Genomic DNA, 22,322 nt, shown 5'->3' on the forward strand with positions numbered 1-22,322 from the left:
GAGAGAGAGAACGTGAAAATTGTCAACAAAATTTGTCGCCCGATTCAAAAAGAGCCGATTGAGTGAGTCTACTTGTAGCACTGTATTTATCATGAAAACAATGATGTTTCCATTTGGAATAGAGAAAAATTTCCATTTAGAGCAAGTTTTGAATTAGCTTAATTTACCCTATATTCATCGTTCAAATTTTTGTGAAACAAGGAACTAACTCAAGCAAGTTGATCCCTTGTCATTCTCATTTTAGCAAAATTTACGCATAATTTAGAACGACAAGGAACTAACTCATTAAAAAACTTGTTTTGAAAGGTAAAAATATAAAAACTTCGATGTTTATATTAGTGCTCATACAAATAGAAAAGAAGAAAAGAAATAAATTGTTTTTGTTCGATCATTAAATTGAGATACTTATTTACGTTATTTACACAAAGTTGAATCTTTCATGCTGTCTCCTGAAAAATGGCCGAAAATTAGTTGGCCCCTTATAATTTCAAGGAGCGATATATGCGTGATCAGGAAGTCTCGAATCACATTTTGGCCAAGTTTGAGGCCGATCGGAAGACATGAAATTTTGTTAGGATTATTAGGTCAGATTCTGAAGAATCTCACCTAATAGAGAAACATTTCGAGATCATGGTTTCAAGTAAGAAAGATGAAATTATTCACTTACCTTAATAATGCCATCAAAGAGTCCTATGATCAGACTGACAATATCAAGGACTTTAGAATAATCTTCAAGAAAATTGTAGCTGTTGCAGTTATTCTTAGCCTTAGTGAAGCAGAAGTTTTATACGAACGCAGACACAAGAGAACAAATCCTGGAGACAATATATTTATCTAGGCAAAAGGGCAATGCTTATGACCAGGAAAAAAGACAATCTTTTTTTTTAATAAGTTCAAAAAGTATAAAAGGAAGACAAGACTTTAATTTTTTTTTAAACTGATAGATTTATATTAAAATTTTTACTCTGTGAATGCAAAATAAAACACGCAGGATTATTTTAAGAGACCCCCCTTTCCTCTTTCACACCCCCCCCTCCCCCGTTCAACCCAATTTGCAGTGCTCCCGCAAAAAAAAATGAGAAAAATAAAATGCAAGACCATTTTTACTTAGGCTCGTACGGTGTTAGGAGATTTTTAGAGAATGCTGCTACATTTTCCGCTCCACGGACTTCAGCCTCCAGCAGTGGCAGCTTGACCACATGGAAGTCCTCATAGAGATCAGCTATTTGATCGAGATATTTCTCCTGGACAGCAAATCGTGCTGCACACATTTTGCACGGTTGACTATTGGGTGGTCTAAAAAGCAACTGATTGACAATAATGTTGTGAGTGTCAATTTCGCACTTTGTCAGTTCCTGAATCAGCCTCTCTGTCTCATACAGCGACAGGAATTCCGCAATGCAAACACAAACAAATGTCGTTTGATCGGGATTCCGGAATTGCTGATTGACCTGCCGAATAATCGTCAGCATCTCTTCAAGTTTCGTGGTAAAACTGTCCGCATTGAAATCCTGCAGACCAAAGAGGCCACTGAGTTGTGTTAGGAATGGTGATATCTTCATTTTTATCTTGAGAATCTTCCCTAAGCCCTTTTCCACCACCTGTGGGAATGACAAGAGTCTCAATGTATGACCCGTTGGGGCTGTATCAAACACCACCACGGAAAAATTCATCGCTTTGACCAATTTCATCACTTCAGCATAACTCATGGCCTCATCAATGCCCGGCAGAGCACCCAAAATGTCATGGAGGACACCCTTGCCCAATTTCAATGCTTCATTGTCACCCTCAAAATATTCCTCAGGAAGCTCATTAAGACCCACATTCGGATCAATTTCCATTGCGTAGAGATTCTCAAAGCCTCTCACCTGAAAATAGGGGATTTTTATAGAATGTTATCAGTTGCGGTGAGATTAAGAAAAAAAAAATAGAGAAGTGAAGAACTCTGATTCATCATTCAATTTATGCTTCTCATGCGATATCGTATCCGTTTATACACCCCAAATAATCTGATTTTTTTTATTGCTTGATCTCTATGGGGAAAAGCGGGGCAGATTGGCGAGCAAATGATTTTTAACGTATAGGTGCGACCGGGGATGTTAAAACAGTGGTGAAATATTCACTTCTTGTCCCGCTGTGCCCCAGTCTAACCCTTTAACCCATTCCTTACCATTGTATTATACATCATACGCAAATTGAGTGATTTTTGATGATTTACTTCTGGGCAATTTTTGTCTGAATTGTTGTCGGGAATGGATTTTTAGTAACGTTGGTTATTCAGTTACTTGACAAAAATAGTCCGACAGCGATGAAAATACATTTTGTTATCATTTTCTTGCTTCGCGGAAGGTCATGCAAAAATTTTTCTCAAAATGGCGGACGGAAAATACGACATCCCGTCGAATTTGTTAAAATTGGCCTCTTTCCTCTTTCCTGATTTGAATTCTAGTTGCCAATTGGTGTTCTTGGATAGTTACTCTATCTAAATCAATAGAGTTTGTAATGATATAATGCACAAAATTTAAATTCAGTGACAGTTAAGACATGTGTTTGAGGGCGGCTCCCCGCGCCCCCGTATGAGACAAAAATTGTTTCTTTTCAAAAAATTCATCTACTAATCTGTAGGAAACTAATTCCAAAATATGAACATTTATCTCAAGTATTTCTGGTACATTGACTGAATGGGTTAAAGACGAATGGGACACCGGTGTCCCAAAGATAAAAACTAGTTTTTCGGAGTATTTAGGACAAAAGGGACATATAATCCTAACCGGCTTATGTAGGTGAGAATCTTAATGTGAGCTAACTCGAAATGTACGCAAATTCGATTTAGAGCTAAAGTTGAGGGACATCATTCAGTTATCTTGAATCAAATTCGTGAAATTTTACAAATTTTGTATTTAAACCAAAATATCAAGGATTTGGATGAACTGACAGAAAAGTGATACATGGCTGAAATGTAGACCAGAATGTTCCCTATAATTTTGCCATAGAACTTGATCTCATTGATTAATCAGAAGCTGAGTTAATCGAGGTTCTTTGTTTCTGAACTCGTTTTTTCACCCAGAGCGCCCCAAGTGTTCATTTGATGAACTTCAACTATGGCTGCTATTTTGCCATCTTTATAATTTTGTAAGATTTTGCGGAATTTGGAATTCTTGTTAGAGTTAATCCAAGGTTGAGCAATTCTGCCGCCAAGAAATTTTATAGCAAAAATCGAACAAGATATAAAATTGCTGACTTGTCGTGCAGCATCCTCTGCGGAATTATTTTACACTGTGTGTTTACAGTGGTTTGTTATTTTTCACAAAAAAGCATTAAAATACCTTTAAATGTAATTACATTCAATTCAACCTTGACAAAATTTTCACTTTACAAAACTTAAAAGGACCTCTAAATTTTTCTTGGATCGTACAAGAAAATGTATGGAAGTGTCAAAGAATTTTTGGATGAATTGAAAAATTCTTGGATGTAAAATAATGGTAATTTGAAAATTTTGTTGAAGACTATATGTTGGAGACTAATATTTGGAGAGTACTAATATTTCAGAACTTTATATTTCTTCTGTGAGAATACCAAATTTCTTGGATCTTGCTCAGTTACAAAATTATAAAGATGGCAGAATAGCAGCCTATATCAAAGAATTCTTGTATTTTGTGAGACTTTATATTTAAAACTCTATTTTAAGTGTTTTGGTCGAGTAGCAGTCAAATTGGCATCTTTGTTGTTTTCTAAGCGTTATTATGGGAAAATGATGTATGGACGAAATGTAGATACAAATGTCCTCTACAATTATGTCGAAGTAATCATCAAGATCGGTTAAGCACGTGTCGAGATAATTGAGGTTATGTGATATTGAAATTGGTTTTTCGACTGTGGCGCCCCTGGTTCAAATGTTCTAGAAAGTTGTAGCATTTTGTGAGATCTTTCATTTGAGCCCTCAATCATTAAAATCGGAGATATGATTTTTTGAATTTCGTGAACTTTGACCCCTCATATCTCCGGTTCTATTGAAACCACAGCGAACCCACGGCACTTTTTAGAAACGTCCTAGACTATAGACTACAACACTCTAAAATTTGATAACCTTGCACAATGCAGATTTTGAGGAAAATGAGTTTGAATTTTGACGGTATCGCAGCGCCACCTGTGGTGACTTTTTGAACTTCCATCTCAAAGTGGTCTAAAAACCCAAAATTTAGCTCAAAATGTTTATTATAACCGGAGATAGAGGCTGGTCAATCGAACTTTGACCCCTTATAGCTCGGGTCAGGGGTTATGGATCGACTTAAATATTTTTTCGTTTGATAGGTATAATCAGCGACTACATCATACTAAAATTTCAGGCCGATGCACAATGGAATTTCTGAGTTATTTAACTTAGAAAATTGAAAAATCTTCTTTTAAAAAATAGCGCCCCTAGCGGTAGTTTTATGAACTTTCGATGTTAAAAGGGGAAGTGGAATTTCACGAGAGCTTTCTAAAACGCCCTCACTTTTTAAATTTGGACAATTAGAACAGGAGTTAGGGCCATTTTAAGAAATTTTTTTTAGACCCTTATAGCTTGTGTCATGGTGGTCGGGGGCCTCAAGTTTGGTATTGATCTAAAGCTCTAAGGCCCAGCTATAACATACTAAAATTTGAGCCCGATGCACAAAGGAATTTTTGAGTTATTTAGCTTAGAAAATTGAAAAATCTTCTTTTTAATAAGAGAGTCCCTAGCTGTGGTTTTATGAACTTGCGATGTTAGAAGGGTAAGTGGCATTTCACGAGAGCTTCCCAAAACTCCCTCATTTTTTTTTAATTCTAATAATTAGAACCGGAGTAATGACCATTTTAAGAAATGTTTTGGACCCTTATAGCTCGGGTCAGGGGGGTCGAGGGACCTTAAGCTTCGTATTGATCGAAAGCTCTAAGGCCCAGCTATAACATACTAAAATTTGAGTCCGATCGATGCCATAGGAGCGGAGCTATTGAGAAAACAAAAAATGGGGGTATTCAAAATGGAGGAAGGAGGGGTGGGGGGTCAATGCACCAAGTTGCAATTTTCATACGATATATAACCTTTGCCGAAAACCGCAAGTCGATATCTCTTTTATTTTACGAGCTATTAAGCTCCATAGAGCAGCCGGACGGACGGACGGGAACGGTTTTTAGCCCCCCATATATTCGTGATCAGGAAGTGGCCAAACACATTCTGGCAAAGTTTGGGGCCGATCTGAGGACATGAGATTTTGTTAGGATTATAGTAGGTGAGATTGTTAAGAATCTCACCTAATATTTTAAAGGAGGATGGCTTTTTATTGCGTAGTTTTTTTTTGCTCAAAATTCCTTTTAGGAAGCTCTAAAACACTCCACTATTGGCCAGATTCATCGGCAATACTATTTGCCTAAAATCTATCAGCGGCCAATAGGCTCCAACTGCCTTAAGGACAGCGGCTTCTCCTCAAGAAGCCTTACGATCGAGGGCAGATTTCTAAGGATATTTCTTGGGTAAATTCTTGTTGAGGAATTTATTCTCCAGAAATCTATTTCCTGATCTCTAATTAAAACTTTCTCGAGACACCCCCGGGGGTAGCCTACACAAGGGGGCACCACAGCCTTAAGCCCGGTTGCTCGAAAGAGCCGTTACCAGAGGCTGTGAAAACAGCCTAGAGTCAGTCCGAAAGGAGAACGAATTCCCCGGAATTCCCAAGAATATTCTTATCAGAGCAAGGGAATAGTCTGACCGGATACGGACTATTCTCTACCTCTTGCTTCGGCTCTCTAGCTGAACGGAGCCGAATTAACATTTTTCTTAATCGGAAATGTCTACCAAGATTATTTAATTTCTTTTACAGAATTTTAGGTAAATAAATTGATTTTATAATAATAAGTACATTTTATACAGAAAGCTTCTTAACAGATTATTTTGAATACAATATTACGGCTTTTGCCGAGGCTTTTGCTTACTTTCTTGTTTCCTGACGTGATAAAAATTGCGTATTACTCGATGAATTTTCACAAAACATTTCCGTATTTTTAGATAGGTTTTCACGATTATAAAAAAAATTCTCGTGTTCTGCAATAATCTATTTATGGGCTTCACGCGGCTAATATTTATTTCGTAACACGTATTTTTTTTTAGATTCTTTATTATTTTGCAGTAACAGTCAATACCTTTTTTTCTCTGATTCTAAAGTCTGTTTTAATTGCAAATTTGCCAAGTAGTTTGTAAAAACATTTTATGACTATTAATTAACATGATCTAACGATCTGTATTACCCATTATTTTCTAAATAAAACTTTTAATTTTCTATCGTTTTGCATACCTTTTATTATTAATTATTAAAGAAACTAGAGGACGAGAAACATTTTTGTATATCTTCGGTAATCCCATTTTATGGCAAGTTGAGTAATTAATGATGTTGATTCAAAATAGAGGCTAATAAGATCATTAGGAACTTGATGAGTTGTTTTGCTTTCAACTAATATTGATAAAAAAGGGAGGATTATTTAATTAGATCAAGAATTTGGTAATAAAATAATATCGAACGTTTTCAAATTTTGAGCCATATAGAACCTTTTTAGTCATTTGGATTGGATTAGACGGATTAGAATTCAATCCAGAAAAGCTTTAACTTTAAGTCCTAGAAGCGCAAGGAAGACACGGGGCAGAGTTAGTCAGGGGTAGAAATAGACAGTGGGGTGTTATAGTTTTTCTTAGAAAGAATATTGAGCAAATTTCTATTTATTCAAAGTAATTAACTCCTTTCCTATCCATTGAAATATTTATCAGTCTTGAAGTTTTTTTTTAAATAAATTATAGGCAAAGAAAAATTAAATTTTATGAATAATTTTGTCCCCATTTTGCCCTATCGCGATCTATGATTTTAATAATTTTATATTCTAATTTTCCACTTAATTTTCGCATAAGAATGAGTCAATAACCGAAAGATGAGAAAGCCAAAAATTTCAGGGAAAGTAACATATTGCAGTTTTGAATGGGATGTACGATTGATTCATTCATACCTTCGTGGGCACTTTGGAGAATTTCTGATCCAGGGCATCTGAAATATTGTGTGCAGGATCTGTGGAGATGATGAGAACGGACTCCCGGACACGTGACAACTGAATGGCCAGGCTGCAGCTGCAGAAAAATCAGTGGAAAAATATTTAATTCCGAGTGCTTAATTGCAGGGAACATAAGGAAGTCCCACCTGCATGTTGTTTTTCCAACGCCTCCCTTTCCCCCAACGAAAATCCACTTCAACGATGTCTGCTCCACAATATTCCTCAATGTTGGCTCACACAGCATCTCGTCATCGGCACTCATTTTCACTACAATTTTCACTACTAAAGTGTATTGCTTAAATTTTTCCTGATTCCACGAAGGCAACAATGACAATTCAGCACATTCCGGAAAGCATTCAGCGCGTTTTTTTTAGTTTCGGAAAGCCGCATCCGGAGAGCGCTGAATTGTCAGCTGTTTTTGTTTACAAACTCCATCACACAGAAAAAGTTTTGTTTACCGGGGAAAATCCTTGAAAAATCATAATGAAAGTGAGGAAAAAGCGGGAATTGAGTTCAGACGATGAGGATAGAAAGGGTGAGTAATGATTTTTGATAGAGGTGTGAGAGAAAGAGCAGAAATTGATAAGGGAAACTTTGTATTTCAGTGGATGTTCTTGCTGATGATTCCCCGAAAGTCCCAGAACTCCTGACCCCTCTCAGTGCAGCTGAAAAGCTGAAGAATCAGACAAAGTCTCGTTCGCAGAAGCGGAAGCGTCAGAAGAGAGACAGTGGCACGAGCAGTGATGAAGAGAGATGGTTGGAGAAGATCAAGGATCCCAAGATGATGACTGCCCGCCAGAGAGCCATGTACGAGCGCGGAAATGAAAAAGAGATGAGTTCTGCTCCACCTCCGGAAGTTCTAATGGCACTGCCGACAGGCTACAAGGAAAAAGTTCTAACAGCTGAAGCCCTGGAAAAGGCACAATTGATGTCGCAGAAGAGGAAGCAAATGGCTGATGAGAAGAGAGAAAAGGACAAGAAGAAGACAATGGAACGCTTGTTGAAGAAACAGGATTCCAAAGCGCCCAAAGGAACTAAGAATCAGAAGAGTAAAACAGCACTGCCCACAATTATCTATCGAGACACCCTCGAGGGCATCACCCTGACCTATCCACCAAATGTCAACTATCCACTGGTACCCCAAGGATCCAGAGAACCCCCAAAGGTCACACCTTGCGCAATTTGTGGAGATCCTAAGAAGTACAATTGCTCCAAGACAAATGTCCCACTCTGCAGCTTCAGGTGCTACAAACAAAATGTTGCATCGATTCAACAAATCTTCTGCTGATCGTATTCTTTACGGTCCAGAGAGTCGGGAACTTCCTTTTAACCAGGTATTTAATCTAATGAATTAAATGATGGAAGAAAATTATGATTGCGTGTTTCAGGATATTCCCTTATTGCTAATTTTCCTTTCACTATTCATACTGAAAGAGAGAGAGAGCAGTATAGGGGATATCGGGGCAGTAGCGAGCAAGTGAAAATTTTGAAAGACTTGCTTAAATTACTTATAAATGTTTCAATGGATAAGAAAGGAGTTAATTACTTTGGTTAAATAATACTTTGCTAAATATTCTTTCTAATAAAAATTTTAACGCCCCACTATGTAATTTTACTGATAGCTAATTCTGCCCCGGTCTCCTCTATAGCCAGATTTTTTTCAAATTGTTACCGTTCTGGAGCTTAAACGGTAAAAGATATCAAATTCCAGCCTTCAGTGACCCCCCTAAAAAATTATCTAGAGATGTTTATACCCTTTCCTCCCAAACCTGTCCGTCCACACCAAAACCATTTTTGGTTTTTCTCAAAACTACTCCAGAGATTTCCATTTTTGGATACCTTTTGGAGGTAGTCCATACGAAGATTTTACTCCATGACCGAAAAAAAATCGATATCGAATTATTGAAAGTTAAAGGGTATAAAACTTGTACACGGATAAAAATCTCATTTGAAAAATGAGTTTCAAAGATTGAACACAGTATTATTTATAATTTTTATTTTATATAATATATATATATAAATAATAATATAGTACATAGAGACCGGGGAGGTTTGGGACAGCGGTATTGTGGGACAAGGCGATTTTTTCATTTATATTTGAAATAAATGGAATTTAACCACTACTCAATCGTAAGCAATATTAAGATGTATCTTGACTAAAAGAATGGATATCCTCAGTTTTATTGTTTTAATTCTATGAACACTTTCTTAAAAATTGATAAAAATTGTATTTTTGATTTCTCAATTTTGCTCTTTGTATTTTATATCAGCGATATATAATCAAAACTTATTTATCTCATTAGCTAGCAGCATAATCTGGGAACATATTTTAATAAAAGTTTCAGAGATTATACGCTCTTGTTTTTTCATAAAGGTTTTAAATTCTAAAAGATTGTGCAAACTTTACCATTTGAGTAGTTGTCTGTGGACAATTAAACCATCAATGTCTTGGGATCAATAATTTATTCTCCAGAAGATATTCGAACTTTGCTTAATGCTAACTGTTTTCTCGAAAATTTCTCGAGCAATATCCTCTACAATTCTCACAAGTTCTCCAGAAAAGGCAGGATGAGAGCTTTTACAGAGAAATAAGTAAAAAACAGGTAACATGCAGTTGTCGTAAAAGCAAACAGGAATCCGTCAATGAGCTCAAAACTCAAAATTGCAAGAAAATCTACTCGCGAGAGGAATTTGATGATCATGATTGCAATACTTAGAATAAAAAAGCAAAGAAAGGTAGACGGAAAAAAATAACAAAATACTTTAAATTTAAATAACTGATTGAAAATGAATGGCTCTCCTGTACAAATTAAATTGATATTAATTTCTAAGTATGAAAAAAAGATTAAACATTTTTATTTCTATTAGAAATATTTTTAATCTAGTATTTAAAATTAATTAACGTGCTCCAATAATGCAAATTATGCGAGAAAAAATGCGTCCCAAACATCCCCTTTTGCGTCCCATATTGCCCCATATCGGGGAGGTTTGGGACAATGCGTCAAGTTAAATATTTTAGCTTCTCCAAGAAAACTCAGCAGTTTTCCAAGTTCTATCGAGTATTTTTTATAAAGTCAATACCCATAAGTATCCTATAGACCGCATATAAAATATAATATAATTTTGAATATATCAACCGCCAGTGTTTGGCAGCTGTCACCCGGATAACGAAGTGCCGGATAACGAAGAGTTGAGTGTATAATGGGTTTGAAAATACCTTCTTTTTGATCAGTCCTCAATTTACAGATGGTTTTCTGTTCATTTATAAACAAATAAAAAAACGGAACGAATATTTTAATATCGAAATTATTAATATTTTTATTGTCTTTGAGAGCAATTTCGTGACGCAAATAATGATTCACTTTGAGTTTGTGCACTCAAAATGCAAATTAATGTATCAATGAAAATTATACACCGGAGAGGATGGATTATTATTTTTTCTCGCAAATGATATATCCCGCGCTAGTGAGACTGTCTGAAAATTAACAAGGCGAGGAGCATTTTATCACGTTTTTTTTTTTTATTGGAAAATAATTACAATCAGGACAGAGACTGGATATCATTAAAAAATCAAGTCATAAAAATAAATCTGATAAAATCTTGTGAATAAAGTACTAGACGCGATTCTTTCTAACATTCTATGTAGATTATTTTACACAAGAAAGTAAGTCCAGAAACTCTGTGAAATGATATTTTGTCAGCAACATCTCATGAGGTCGAGCGTCCTGCGGACGTTTTAGCATAATTTTATTTCACTTTATTAATAAATTATTCAACCAGTTTATTTTTATAATATTAGATGAGCACATATATTCTGTCAGTAGAAGACGTCGAAAGTTTGGAGTGGTATATCTCAACTCCTGATGAACATAATTGAATGAGTGAACTATTGTTGGAAAGCTTGGCTCATTGGCTTTTAGAATCTGGTATAAGCAATATGCTATGGGTAAACTTTTTGCAAGAATTTTGAAATGTTAAACGCAAGGGAAAAATGACAGAAATCCTTCTATCACATTTTCTGGACAAACTGATGAAGATATCGACTTGGAATGTTCTGAGTATCCCATAAGTTGATCCAAGGAATCCAAATGTCACTTCAATTTCATCCTCACGTGTATCCTTCCCCTCCAGAAATCACTCTTTTAGGAATATCTCAAGAACCAGAACATCGATGCATTTAATTTTTGGATATGTTTTAGAGAGTGTCCTCGCGGACATTTTATCCATACATCTCAAAGACGTCCAACTTCTTCTTCTTGCACATGCTAATAATCTGTTCAGAAGAGCAGAATTTCTTCTGAACAATTTTCTGACCAAAGAGACAAAGTTAGCGATTTTGGTTGTTCTGAGTACCCCTCAAAAGTCAATCTAAGGAATCGAAATAACACAAGCATTTGCCTCTTATCCCACTTCTTATCCTCCAGAAACCAATCTTTTGGGAATATCTCAAGAAATAAACCATCAATCCCTTTCATTTTTGGATATGTTTTTGACATGGCCAAGGCGGACATTTTGTCCTGAGACACCAATATCATATCATTAAACTCGTACTTGAACGAAGGATTTTTGGAAAAAATGAAATTTATATTTTTGAGAGAATTTTATACAAAAATCATCATTTTTGTATTCTACATCTCGTTTTTTCTTGTAAAATAAATATTAATCAATGAAAAAAAATCAATTGTTTGATAACGAGTTTAACTCATCAATTAAAAAGAAATATTTGTTTTTTTTTTTAATTTCTGATAAATCTTCTTTGAGTAATCGTGACTACCGTAAACGAAGTTTTTTCGAAACAGGGGTGACAAGATCACTTATTTTCGATACTATCGACTATCGATTCTGAAAACTTTAAACGATAGCTCTACGTCCTGTAACTAATATAGATGCTTATCAACAGTCTCATTCTTTTAAGAATGTCAAAATGAATGACCCAACAATCCGTAAAAAGTCGACATTCACTCAATCTAACAGATATAGATTTATCGATACTATCGATTCGATAGTGTCGAAAAGTTATCATTCCACCTCAGGTCTTCGAAAATCAGGGGTGACATGACAACTTATTTTCGATACTATCGACTATCGATTTTGAAAATTTTTAACGATAGCTGCACTTTCTGTAACTAATATAGATATTTATCAACAGTGACATTCTTTTAAGAATGTCGCAATAAATGGCCCAACAATGCGTAATAAGTCTACTTTAATTTAATCTAACAGATATAGTTTTATCGACATTATCGAATTGACAGTGTCGATAAAACTATATCTCGTAGATTAAGTGAATATCGCCGTTTTACGCATTGTTGGGCCATTCATTGTGACATTCTTAAAAGAATGTGACTGTTTATAAATATCTATTTCAGTTTCAGGAAGTCCTGGGGTGGAATGATAACTTTTCGACACTATCGAATCGATAGTATCGATAAATCTATATCTATTGAATTAAGTGAATATTGACCTTTTACGCATTATTGGGCTACTCATTGTGACATTCTTAAAAGAAAGAAATTTAACATCTATATTAGGAAGTGCAGCAATCATTTCATTTTATCAGAATCGATAGTCGATAGTACCGAAAATAAGTTATCATATCACCCCAGGTCTCAATGGCTAAAATGTTTAAAATTTATAAACGAAAATGTCAGAAAATATAGTCTAAATGTTGTTCTAAACGATTGAGAGGTTGAATTTATTTTTTTTATTTTGTTGCAAAAATATATTTGAAGAAAATATGACTTACATAACCAGTTAATGCTCGCTTACATTTTATTAAATTATCTTTTGTACCATTTTGAGTAATTTGGTAAACGATGTAATTATTTTAAATTATTTTGTTAACCATTTCTATTTTTTGTAGACAGTTTTTTACAGACCTTTTGTCCTTTTGTTACCTTGCGTGGTAAAAAATGAAGTTTAGCTATAAAAAAATTAATAATTAACTAAAAAGTCGTTAGGAAATAACATTTTTTTCTTTTTCAATATTTGCATACATGATCATTTTTCTTTTTAAAATTATGAATTGAAAATATTTTATTTGAAAATTTGATAATTTTACTCGGCAAACTTAATAAAATATTGATTGTATTGTCGCGGCCGGTAAAAAAGAAATGCAAAATAAATTTCTTCGTTTTAGTACAGGCATGTTCTAAAAGAAATAATTTCACTTTAAGAAATATCAATTATTTTAAATGTTTTGAATGAATATATCGATAAATTGCTTTAGCAAATTTATTTTTGAGACCCAGAGCTACATTTTGAACAAAAATACTTTTTAAGATAAAATAATATAGCAGATTGTGAACGGAAAAATAGACCTTTCTTGACTTTTTCTCTTTAATTCTTCACGTGAAGAATTAAAGAGAAAAAGTCAAGAAAGGTCTATTTTTCTGTTTACAATCTGCTACAACCTATTAGACTGAAAATTGATTCATAAAATAATATAATTAAGAAAATGTTGGATATCACAAACATACAGCATTTCCGATTAAGATTCAGAAAAATAAATTCCATAAAATTTGCACTTTGTCTAAAAAGAATCTTCAATGAGTGAAAATAGATAGACCGACAACAGATAGAATTCTGACTTTCTTAAAAGATTACGAAACGTCTCGGGATGAGGTAAATGAATTTACTTATTGCGGAATTCATCAGATATTTATTGTTCATTCCAGTGTAAAAATTTAAATATCGGCACACGATATCACAAGATTAGAACTATGTGTTAAGAATACCTCACGAATCGATTGTATAATAATCCATTATTTAATCACTGAAGTGCTCCCCATATAAGCAAAATAATATTGGATAAAACAATAATTGTCTAGCATTTATTCAATCCCAACCTATTTAGCTGGAGGAAAATAACAACATGAAGAATTTTTGTGCCGTAACAAATCCCAGTATTTTTCACACACTTAATTTTCATCCTCAGTAGATAATTTCCACTCTAGGAGAATGTCGTGAAGAATCATTAGTTTATCGAATTTTCCGTGCTCTCATCCTTTCATAACCATCGTACTTAATTGATCACACGTTTTTTTCTCTCTCCGCTATTTGAGAAACCGGGAAAAAAACGCTCGTAGGGTAAGATGCGTAATTTCCCGGCGCGAGGTGTTTTCAGTATAAAAAGCACAATTCTGAGTAGAAGCTATGCAGTTTATATTCTGGAGTCCTAACATCTGGAATTGAAAGTGAAAAGTTAAAGAATTTTTCGTCAACAACAGTGAATTATTTTTTTTTAAAGTGTTGTGAAAAATGGCTGAAAAAGTTTACATTATTTTTGTAGCAGTTTTCGCTCTTTTTACTTTCTACTGTGTTAATGCTGTAAGGACAAGTTCAAAAGGGATAATAACTTGGTAGAATTATTGATGTGCAAATTAGAATTTTTTTTGTAGTATTATTTAAGGTTATACTTATTTCAAATCAGAAATTCATAAAATTCAAAGTGGTCGCAATAAAATAATGATTTATTATATTATTTGGTAAAACAATAGAGCATATAGGAGGGAGTGAGATACCTTTGAATTGGGCAGCTTTTAAATTGTGCTTTTTTCCTATTTTGAAATAGAAATGGACCATACTCAGATATAAAATTTAGCTTTGTAAACCAATTGTAGAGCTAAATTACATTATGATAAGCCTCAATTCTTTCACTGAGAGAAATCCGAAAAAGTTAAAATAACATTCCGGAAATGTTAATTGTACCCTGCAGTATTGATCCGAAATCGGTGTAAATATTACCCTTTTTAGGTGTATTAGGATTTAAAGTTACCCTCTTTCATGTTAATTTTACACTTAAAAAGGTGTAAAATTAACATTAAAAAATGTTGATATATTTTTACACCTAAAAAGTGTTAAAGTTATGAGGAAAAAAAGTTAATCGGACCCTCTTTTTTCTCAGTGTTTTAAAAATGGTAGAAAACAGTTTAATTTCAACGATACCCCGATTAAAAGCTACTCCACTTTCCCCTAAACGGCATAAATCATGCAGTTAAGTGTATTTTCCTCTTAATTTTACCTCTCCCTCTAGAACTTCCATGACCCTTTTATATCACCGAAAAATACAGTAAAAAAGTGGCAAGCTAACAAGGACTGACTCATTTAACTGAAAAAAGAGATTCTGGGTGTTTTGGCTTCTCAGAATTTACGAATCTCTTTTCTGACTTTTTTGGGTTATTTAAGATTCACAAAACAGTTTTCATGTAAATGCCACGGGATTCTCCATATGAGTCACACTTGCAGCCTGGTAATTTGAGTTTTTTTTTTAAATTTGTTTTTCAAAAATTCCCAAAAGTAATTTTCGTTTCTTTCCATTGTGGAATTGAAGCATTATGAGCTTCTCAGACCTATTGTGATCTTCAGAGCAGATGTTTAGTTCAGTCTCTGAAGGTCTCAAATTTCTGCAATTGCAGTAATTCTCCAAAAATTGTGTTGCAATTACTCTTAATATAATTATTGTAAGTAGAAAGAATCCCAAAAATCTTGCTTGTTAAAAAAAAATTGAAAAAGTTAAGCCATATAGGGTAAGTGTGCCAAATTCCGGCCAGCTTGCAATTCCGGCCACCTTTTTTGTTCCTTGAATTTCCATGAGATTTTAGTTTTTACATACTCTGGAGATTATACAATGCAAAATAATAACAAAAAATGTAGCTTCGACAAAAGAGATGACATGAAAAAGATATTGGAAGGATTCCCGAAGGGCAAGGAACTACGAGAAAGAAGGTGGCCGAAATAGGGCACTAAAGCTATGTCCACATTTTTATTCATTTTAAAATGTATTAAGAATGATTTTTAAGTAAATAAAGACGATAAACGGTTTACAAGGTTCCAAGCAACACTCCTTAAGAAGAAGGATTAAAAAAATCAATTTTTATTAAAAATATTACATTTCAAACTTAAGACTTTGGCGCTTGCATGCAACTATGCTGAAACTTGGCACACTTACCCTAGCTAAATTTAATTTTATATCATTAAGAATTTATTAATTTTGTATCACAGAAAAATAAGTGAAAATAAACACGTGTACAACACACAGAAGAATGGAAAATTCTTAAACAGAAACAACCAGAAATTTAATTTCGAATCTCATCAGCTAATGCTGAACTTAAGCTTCCGATCTCTTAGCGTGAAAGACGTTGGGATTCTAGCCCATTTCATTTGTCAGAGGTTCTAAACTTGAACGCTTCTAGGATTTACATCCAATTCAAGCTTCCAGGGTCTTGTATAATCTTAAATTTAGAGTCAAATTTTTCGTGTGCATTCTTCAAATTAAAGACTTTCAAGAACGAGGTTAAACCTCCAGTCCCGTTATACATATTATATGGGCAAGACCTAACGTTATTATATAACTTAACTCTTTCCATTTATTATCAGGCGATGTTTTTAGGAAAATTTTGACTTTAGATTAAAACAATTGATTCATTATATTGTGAGAAATCACTAAAATTGTTTGTTATGTTATTTAAAATTCAGATATGTTTAGGAACTAGGTTAAGTCTAGGTTAAGCCTCAAGTCTGAAACCACTATTACCGTCTCTTTAAGTCTTTAACTCCAAGCTTAACCCAACAAAAAATTTAAAAAGAAAATCCGGCGAGCTTACACTGAAAGATAAACGATTTTGTCTGTTATTTACAATCAAAATAGATTAATGAAATTTTTACAAAATATTTTTTTTCACCGTAGAATAAATGAAAAACTATAGCTAATTTTTCGGATTTGAAAAAAAAAAATACTATCAATACTGGTCGTACGCCGGCCAGTATTGATAGTGTTCTTCCACAACTTCTACATTACTTTGCTTCTCAATTGATTCAACGTAATTCATTTTTAATAATCAGAATCACCAGAACCATAAGCCAATATAAATCTCTACAAATAAAAATTCACTTGAGCTCGCTGCAAGATCCAAAGCCAAAGTATCTCACCTACACATTTATTTTAACTTATCTAGTATTTTCTATTAATCTTTTATTATTATTTTTTTTAATTTTTGAGCAGGTGCTCTTGAAAGTAATAAATAAATAAATAAATAAATAAATGCAATGAGGCTATTTACACCGCCGCATTAGATTGGGATTAAACTGTTCCAAAATCGGATTTCAAATATTTAAGTCTTAATCTAAGGTCGCAATCGAAACCATTTCATTGAGGTCATTTAGACTGTCGTAATAGATTTTGACTGAATTGTCCCAAAAACCGATTTTGGGACAATTCAATCTCAATCCAATGCGGCGGTGTAAATGGCCTCAATGATTTGATTAGATCCAAAAACAATTATGCTATTTAGGATTTCTAGATTTTCTAAAAGTGTGTCAAATCTCAAGTCGCTTTATTGATAGATGATTATTGTGAAAAGAAAAAAAATCCGTAAGGGGGCGCAATAGAATACTTCCTGACCACATTCATTTATTTATTTATTTGTTTATTATTTATATGTATCTCTGGAATTTTTTTGTGTATTAAGCTTTCAAGAGTGCAAGCTCAAAAGCAATATATTGAATAAATCTAAATCTAAATCAATTATTCCATAAATAAATACGAATCAGTGACAAAAAATACGAATCAGTAATTTAGAATTATGTATAATTTGGAACTTTGAGATTTCCTAACGGTTTTAGATGGCAAAAGGAAAAAAAAGAACGAAGTACTCTCGAATGAAGGTCTTGTACCTACACTTTCGTGGTTTGCTTTTTCTCTTTTACCATTTGAAACTGTTAGAAAATCACAAGATTCCAAAATAGACATGATTCCGAATTACTCAAGCTTACCCTATATGTGGATGATTTTGGCCTCCGGTGTCCCGAGTGAATTTGCCTCCTGTTGTTCGTAAGCTTTTATTTAATTCTTGAACTTAAATTATCTTCACTGATTGAATATGGTAGAACGGGTAGAACAGATCAGTGAAGATCATCCTTAAGTTCTAGAATTAAAGAAAAGCTTACGAACAGTATGGGGCTAATTTTTTTTTGTAATTTTTAGAGAAGCTTTAATGCTCAATTAATCATTTCAAATTGTTATTAGGAATAAGTCAGTAAACAGATTTATATTGTCTAATGATTTTTTTTAAATATCAGCATTTTCATCACTAAGTTCATAATCAATTCTACCCAATATTTCTCATAATGACTATTGAGTTATATATTTCTAGCTCAAAATCTTTTATAGAGTTCTAAAAGAAAACTATCAACAAATCAAATGATTTGAAAGTAATTTTAAATGGAACAATTCATCAGAGTAATGATATAAAATGCTAATGAAAATCAATATAATTAATTGCAAAAAATCGCAATAAAAGCCTTTCATGTCGTTTACTTTAAAGGTTTTAGCATTCTTTTAAAGGGTATTAAAAATCGTCGGTATTCCTCGAACCATCAGGTTTCCCCCATGTTGTTGCCCCAAAATAAAATGAATTTTTGAAAATTATACGCCACATTTTATCAACTAAATTTTGCAAGAATGCATTTCACATATTTGATCTATAAAAACCAAACTCTCTCTTCAATGTTTTTACTTCATAGGTTAAAGTTAAAAAATGCTCACTCGAAAGAAAGTGAAATGAATTGTTTAAAAAATAATTGCAAATATCGCTGAAAATGTGAATTTCTGCAAAAAAATTTATACATTTTTTTTTTGAAAACTTAATGATTTATAGGTAATACTTTTAATGAATTTATGAATTCCTAGACCACAATAACAAAATATATTTACATTGTCTAATACGTTTTGAATTTTATGAATTTCCTTTTAATATAATGAGCATTTTTTCATCATATATATTTATGTGCCATCAAATGTTATGGCTGGTAATAACTCTTCTTGACATGAAAATGTGAACAATTAGTAATCAATTTTAAAACAACCACATTGCATAATCATAAGCACTTGTTTTGCAGAGATACACGTTCATTAATACGCAATAATTTTATGAGAATTCTCTAAAAAAAAGCAAAATTGCACATTCGAGTTATTATCTCTGGGGATTTTCTTAATATTTGTTAAACTTTGAAACAGGTTGATCAGAATGATTACCAATTTGCAGATAACAGTTGAAGAAGCCAAGGAATTAGCGAAGATTTTCAGTGAACCTTGTCGTGTAAAATATCGTATTTCCAATGAATTGATTGAAGAGGTCAATAAGGGAAATTTTCCTGATGATAGAAGTCTCAAGTGCTATGCCAATTGTATGCTGGAGATGACACAGACAGTGTCAAGAGGAAGGATTAATTATAGGATGTCACTTACACAAATTGACCTCCTGCTGCCGGAAGAAATGAAGGAATCAGCTAAGAAGACTTTGGACGCTTGTCGTGGATCAAGTGAGATATTTCAGAAAAGAAAATGTTTAAACAATTCCTGATGGTAATATTGATCTTATTTTAGTGAAAGGAATCAAGGATTATTGTGAAGCGAGTTACAACTACGTTCAATGCATGTATAAAGTCAATAGAAAATATTTCTATTTCCCTTAAAACGACACTATCCCACAAAATGTACGAAATACTCGTGAGATTGCAAAGGATAGTTTTTTGACTGGAAATCGACGTTCTGCAGATGAGAGACAAACTGAAGAAATAATAAAAAGAAATCTCTCTGTCTTTTGCATTCAGATGAAAATGCAAAAGATTTATTTAACCATAATTCTTGTGCATAACAATTATCCATCATTTTAAATAATAAACTGAAACTTGAAATAGAATTCTGTGTCATCTGATTTCATAGAATTTCAATGGGATTTCTGAGATATGAAAGTGAAAGCAATCAATGACGATGTGGGAAAATTTTTCTTTTGTCATTTTCATTCAATACAATGATTTTCTCATATTATCTTTCATCTTTTATACTTTGTTTGTTTATTATTGGCACAAATCACGCGGATATGTGTATTCTAAACGGAATTTTCTTTATGGAAAACTAGTAATTGCAAGGTCAGTTCCAAAAAAAAAACTAATATTTGTTTAAAAACATGCATTTTAATCATTTATGAATTGATTAAGCAAAATATACATCTTCATGTGATTGTTGTTTAATTAATATTCTAACAACATTCTGCATTTTTGTTAGACTGTTTCTAATCTAAATCTAAGGTCATTAATCCCATAAATCTTTTGGATTTTATTATCCCAAAGAGTTGAAATGGATACTCATCACGAGATAGCCTTGGAAGAATACTACGGAATGGGCAAGCATATCTATGGAACCAGTAAAGCGACTCACAAAATCTCGAAGTTAAATCCTATTTCCTAAATGTTTTATTTACATCTTATCAATGAAAATGTTACAAGAAGTTCTTAAAACCGCTAAAAATATTTTGCTAAAATCTGAAATAAATAGCATAAAATAGTTATAATTTTCTATCATATTCCTTGAACTTTTTTTTAGTCTGTCCATTCAAGTCAGCCAAAAAAAGGTGTTCTTATTAAGTAGTAAGGGAAGGGTACCATAGAACCTCAGATTAAGAAAAATGCTCCAGAAATCTTAAATGTAGAGTGGGAAGTGAGGCACCTTTGAATGTTGGGTACCTTTGAATTTGAGATTTTTCACCTATTTTTAACCCTCAAACAGTGTTTTCTGTAACTCTTTCACTTCATTAGGGTCATATATGGACCCGCAGAAAAACTTTTTTTTGACTATTTACATTAATTGAAATCTATCGGTTTGTGCACGACATCATAATAGAAAGATGTAAGATTCTTGGCTAATTTTCTCAAGACTCCAGATATTCAGGAAAAGAAAATATTTGAGATCAAAAATTACTAATTTCGAACTTTGTGAAATGACTTTTCTTTTTCAAAATGTTTTATATTCATTTATTTTTTTTAGCAAAAAGTTCTTTAGAAACACAAAATAGAATATCCAAAGATTGTATATTGCATATTTTGATATAATAAACTACTCTCAATTTTCCAGAAAAGCGTGTAGAATTTTCCGGGTCATATATGACCCTATTGTACCCAAGGGTAACAGTGTTTTCGTCCCAAACCTATAGCGAAATGTAGTTTGGACATTGTTTTTCTTTGTGAAATGCAGGTGGGACATCTTGCTCCTGGACATTTCATCTTATTTCTGATGAATTATAACATATTTTGCAATATTTTAGAGTATTCTGCAAGCGTCTCATATTGTGCAATTGTATTTCATGTAAATAAATATGTGGATAAGTTTATTTTTGCCAAATACCACTCAAAATATTGTGACAGTGACTGTTCAAGGGATTACCAGGAAGATTCCTTGAACACCAGGAGTACAGTGTTCATAAAGACAATCCAGTTTGCCATGGTTTTGGCCAAATTAATAGCTTCAAGCAAAAAAACTCTTAGAAAGTCAGTGATATAGATTTTGAAAATGGTATGTACACTTCCCTTGAGGACAATAGGGTCATATATGACCCGGAGTTTTTCCGAGTTTTCACGCAATGGAAAATTTTTTTCCTCTCTGAACTATTATATTTGATCATAAAACATTAGGAAAAACTCAATTTTACATGAATTCGCTTGTTGAATAAAAGTGTGACGCGAAAGAGTTAACGTAATTATAATCAAAATAATGATCAGATTACATTTCCATCAGTTTCTGACTAATCCGATATATTTTCATAAAGAAGGAACCGCGACTTGAAAAAAAACTGTAAAAAAATGATGGAAACGAAGTCCACTATGTCCACTATTGATTTAAAAAAAAATGTTAATTTTGTTTTACTGCTCATAGTGTAAACTGTAAATGTAAACGCGTCTTATTGACTTAAATTGCATCTTGTTAAGATATGAAATATAATAACGAGTTTTTGAAAGAAAATTCCGTGGTTCATAAATAAGTAATTCAAATACATAATTTCTGGATAACGGTGTAATTTATGACCCTGTGGTGTTCTGAAGGTTATTTTTGCAAAGGATTCAAGTTGTCTCAAGCATCCTTTTTATGGACTTGACGGATATATTAGAGATTTATGAAACAAATCTAAAAAATGAAAGGATAGGGATATGCGTTTTTGTATCCTTTGATATTAACATCCTAGGATGTACCGTTATTGATATTAAACATTTTTTTCAAAAATTTCGAAAAATTTCTTAAAGATCTTTATTTTAAGATATCTCAGAAACTTAACGTGATGGACCACAAGTTTCTTTGGGAGATGTTCAGGACACTAAGAAACAAGAAACTACTCATTATTTTCATCCCATTTTTGGCTGTTGCACATTGTTACTAAGGTAAAGTACCCTCTAGTCGGCCGGTTTCTCAACTCGGCCAGTTGAATTATTTAACCAAT

General features: G+C 33.1%; 3 protein-coding genes across 5 annotated transcripts; 2 read left to right on the top strand and 1 right to left on the bottom strand.

Annotated features, from left to right (window-relative positions):
* Window positions 1–853: 853 nt before the first annotated feature.
* On the bottom strand, window positions 854–7,410 carry LOC129798890 (ATPase ASNA1 homolog). Its single transcript, XM_055842357.1, has 3 exons — window positions 7,200–7,410; window positions 7,012–7,129; window positions 854–1,868 (listed from the first exon to the last, which is right to left on the bottom strand). Exons 1-3 carry the CDS (start codon window positions 7,313–7,315, stop codon window positions 1,104–1,106), a joined length of 999 nt encoding a protein of 332 aa, XP_055698332.1. The 5' UTR covers window positions 7,316–7,410; the 3' UTR covers window positions 854–1,103.
* Window positions 7,411–7,454: 44 nt separating this feature from the next.
* Window positions 7,455–20,417, top strand: LOC129798891 (INO80 complex subunit B). Of its 3 annotated transcripts, none has more exons than XM_055842361.1 (3): window positions 7,455–7,588; window positions 7,659–8,387; window positions 20,185–20,417. In XM_055842361.1, exons 1-2 carry the CDS (start codon window positions 7,537–7,539, stop codon window positions 8,339–8,341), a joined length of 735 nt encoding a protein of 244 aa, XP_055698336.1. In that variant the 5' UTR covers window positions 7,455–7,536; the 3' UTR covers window positions 8,342–8,387; window positions 20,185–20,417. The 3 variants fall into 3 exon arrangements, with proteins under 3 accessions (XP_055698336.1, XP_055698335.1, XP_055698334.1); XM_055842360.1 differs by lacking the exon at window positions 20,185–20,417 and adding an exon at window positions 8,488–8,506; XM_055842359.1 differs by lacking the exon at window positions 20,185–20,417 and having other exon boundaries at window positions 7,659–8,425.
* On the top strand, window positions 14,205–19,754 carry LOC129798892 (general odorant-binding protein 72-like). The gene is made up of 3 exons (XM_055842362.1): window positions 14,205–14,382; window positions 19,098–19,374; window positions 19,439–19,754. Exons 1-3 carry the CDS (start codon window positions 14,314–14,316, stop codon window positions 19,525–19,527), a joined length of 435 nt encoding a protein of 144 aa, XP_055698337.1. The 5' UTR covers window positions 14,205–14,313; the 3' UTR covers window positions 19,528–19,754.
* Window positions 20,418–22,322: the final 1,905 nt, after the last annotated feature.

The sequence above is a fragment of the Phlebotomus papatasi genome, chromosome 1 (genome assembly GCF_024763615.1).
Source record: "Phlebotomus papatasi isolate M1 chromosome 1, Ppap_2.1, whole genome shotgun sequence".
Taxonomy (NCBI): domain Eukaryota; kingdom Metazoa; phylum Arthropoda; class Insecta; order Diptera; family Psychodidae; genus Phlebotomus; species Phlebotomus papatasi.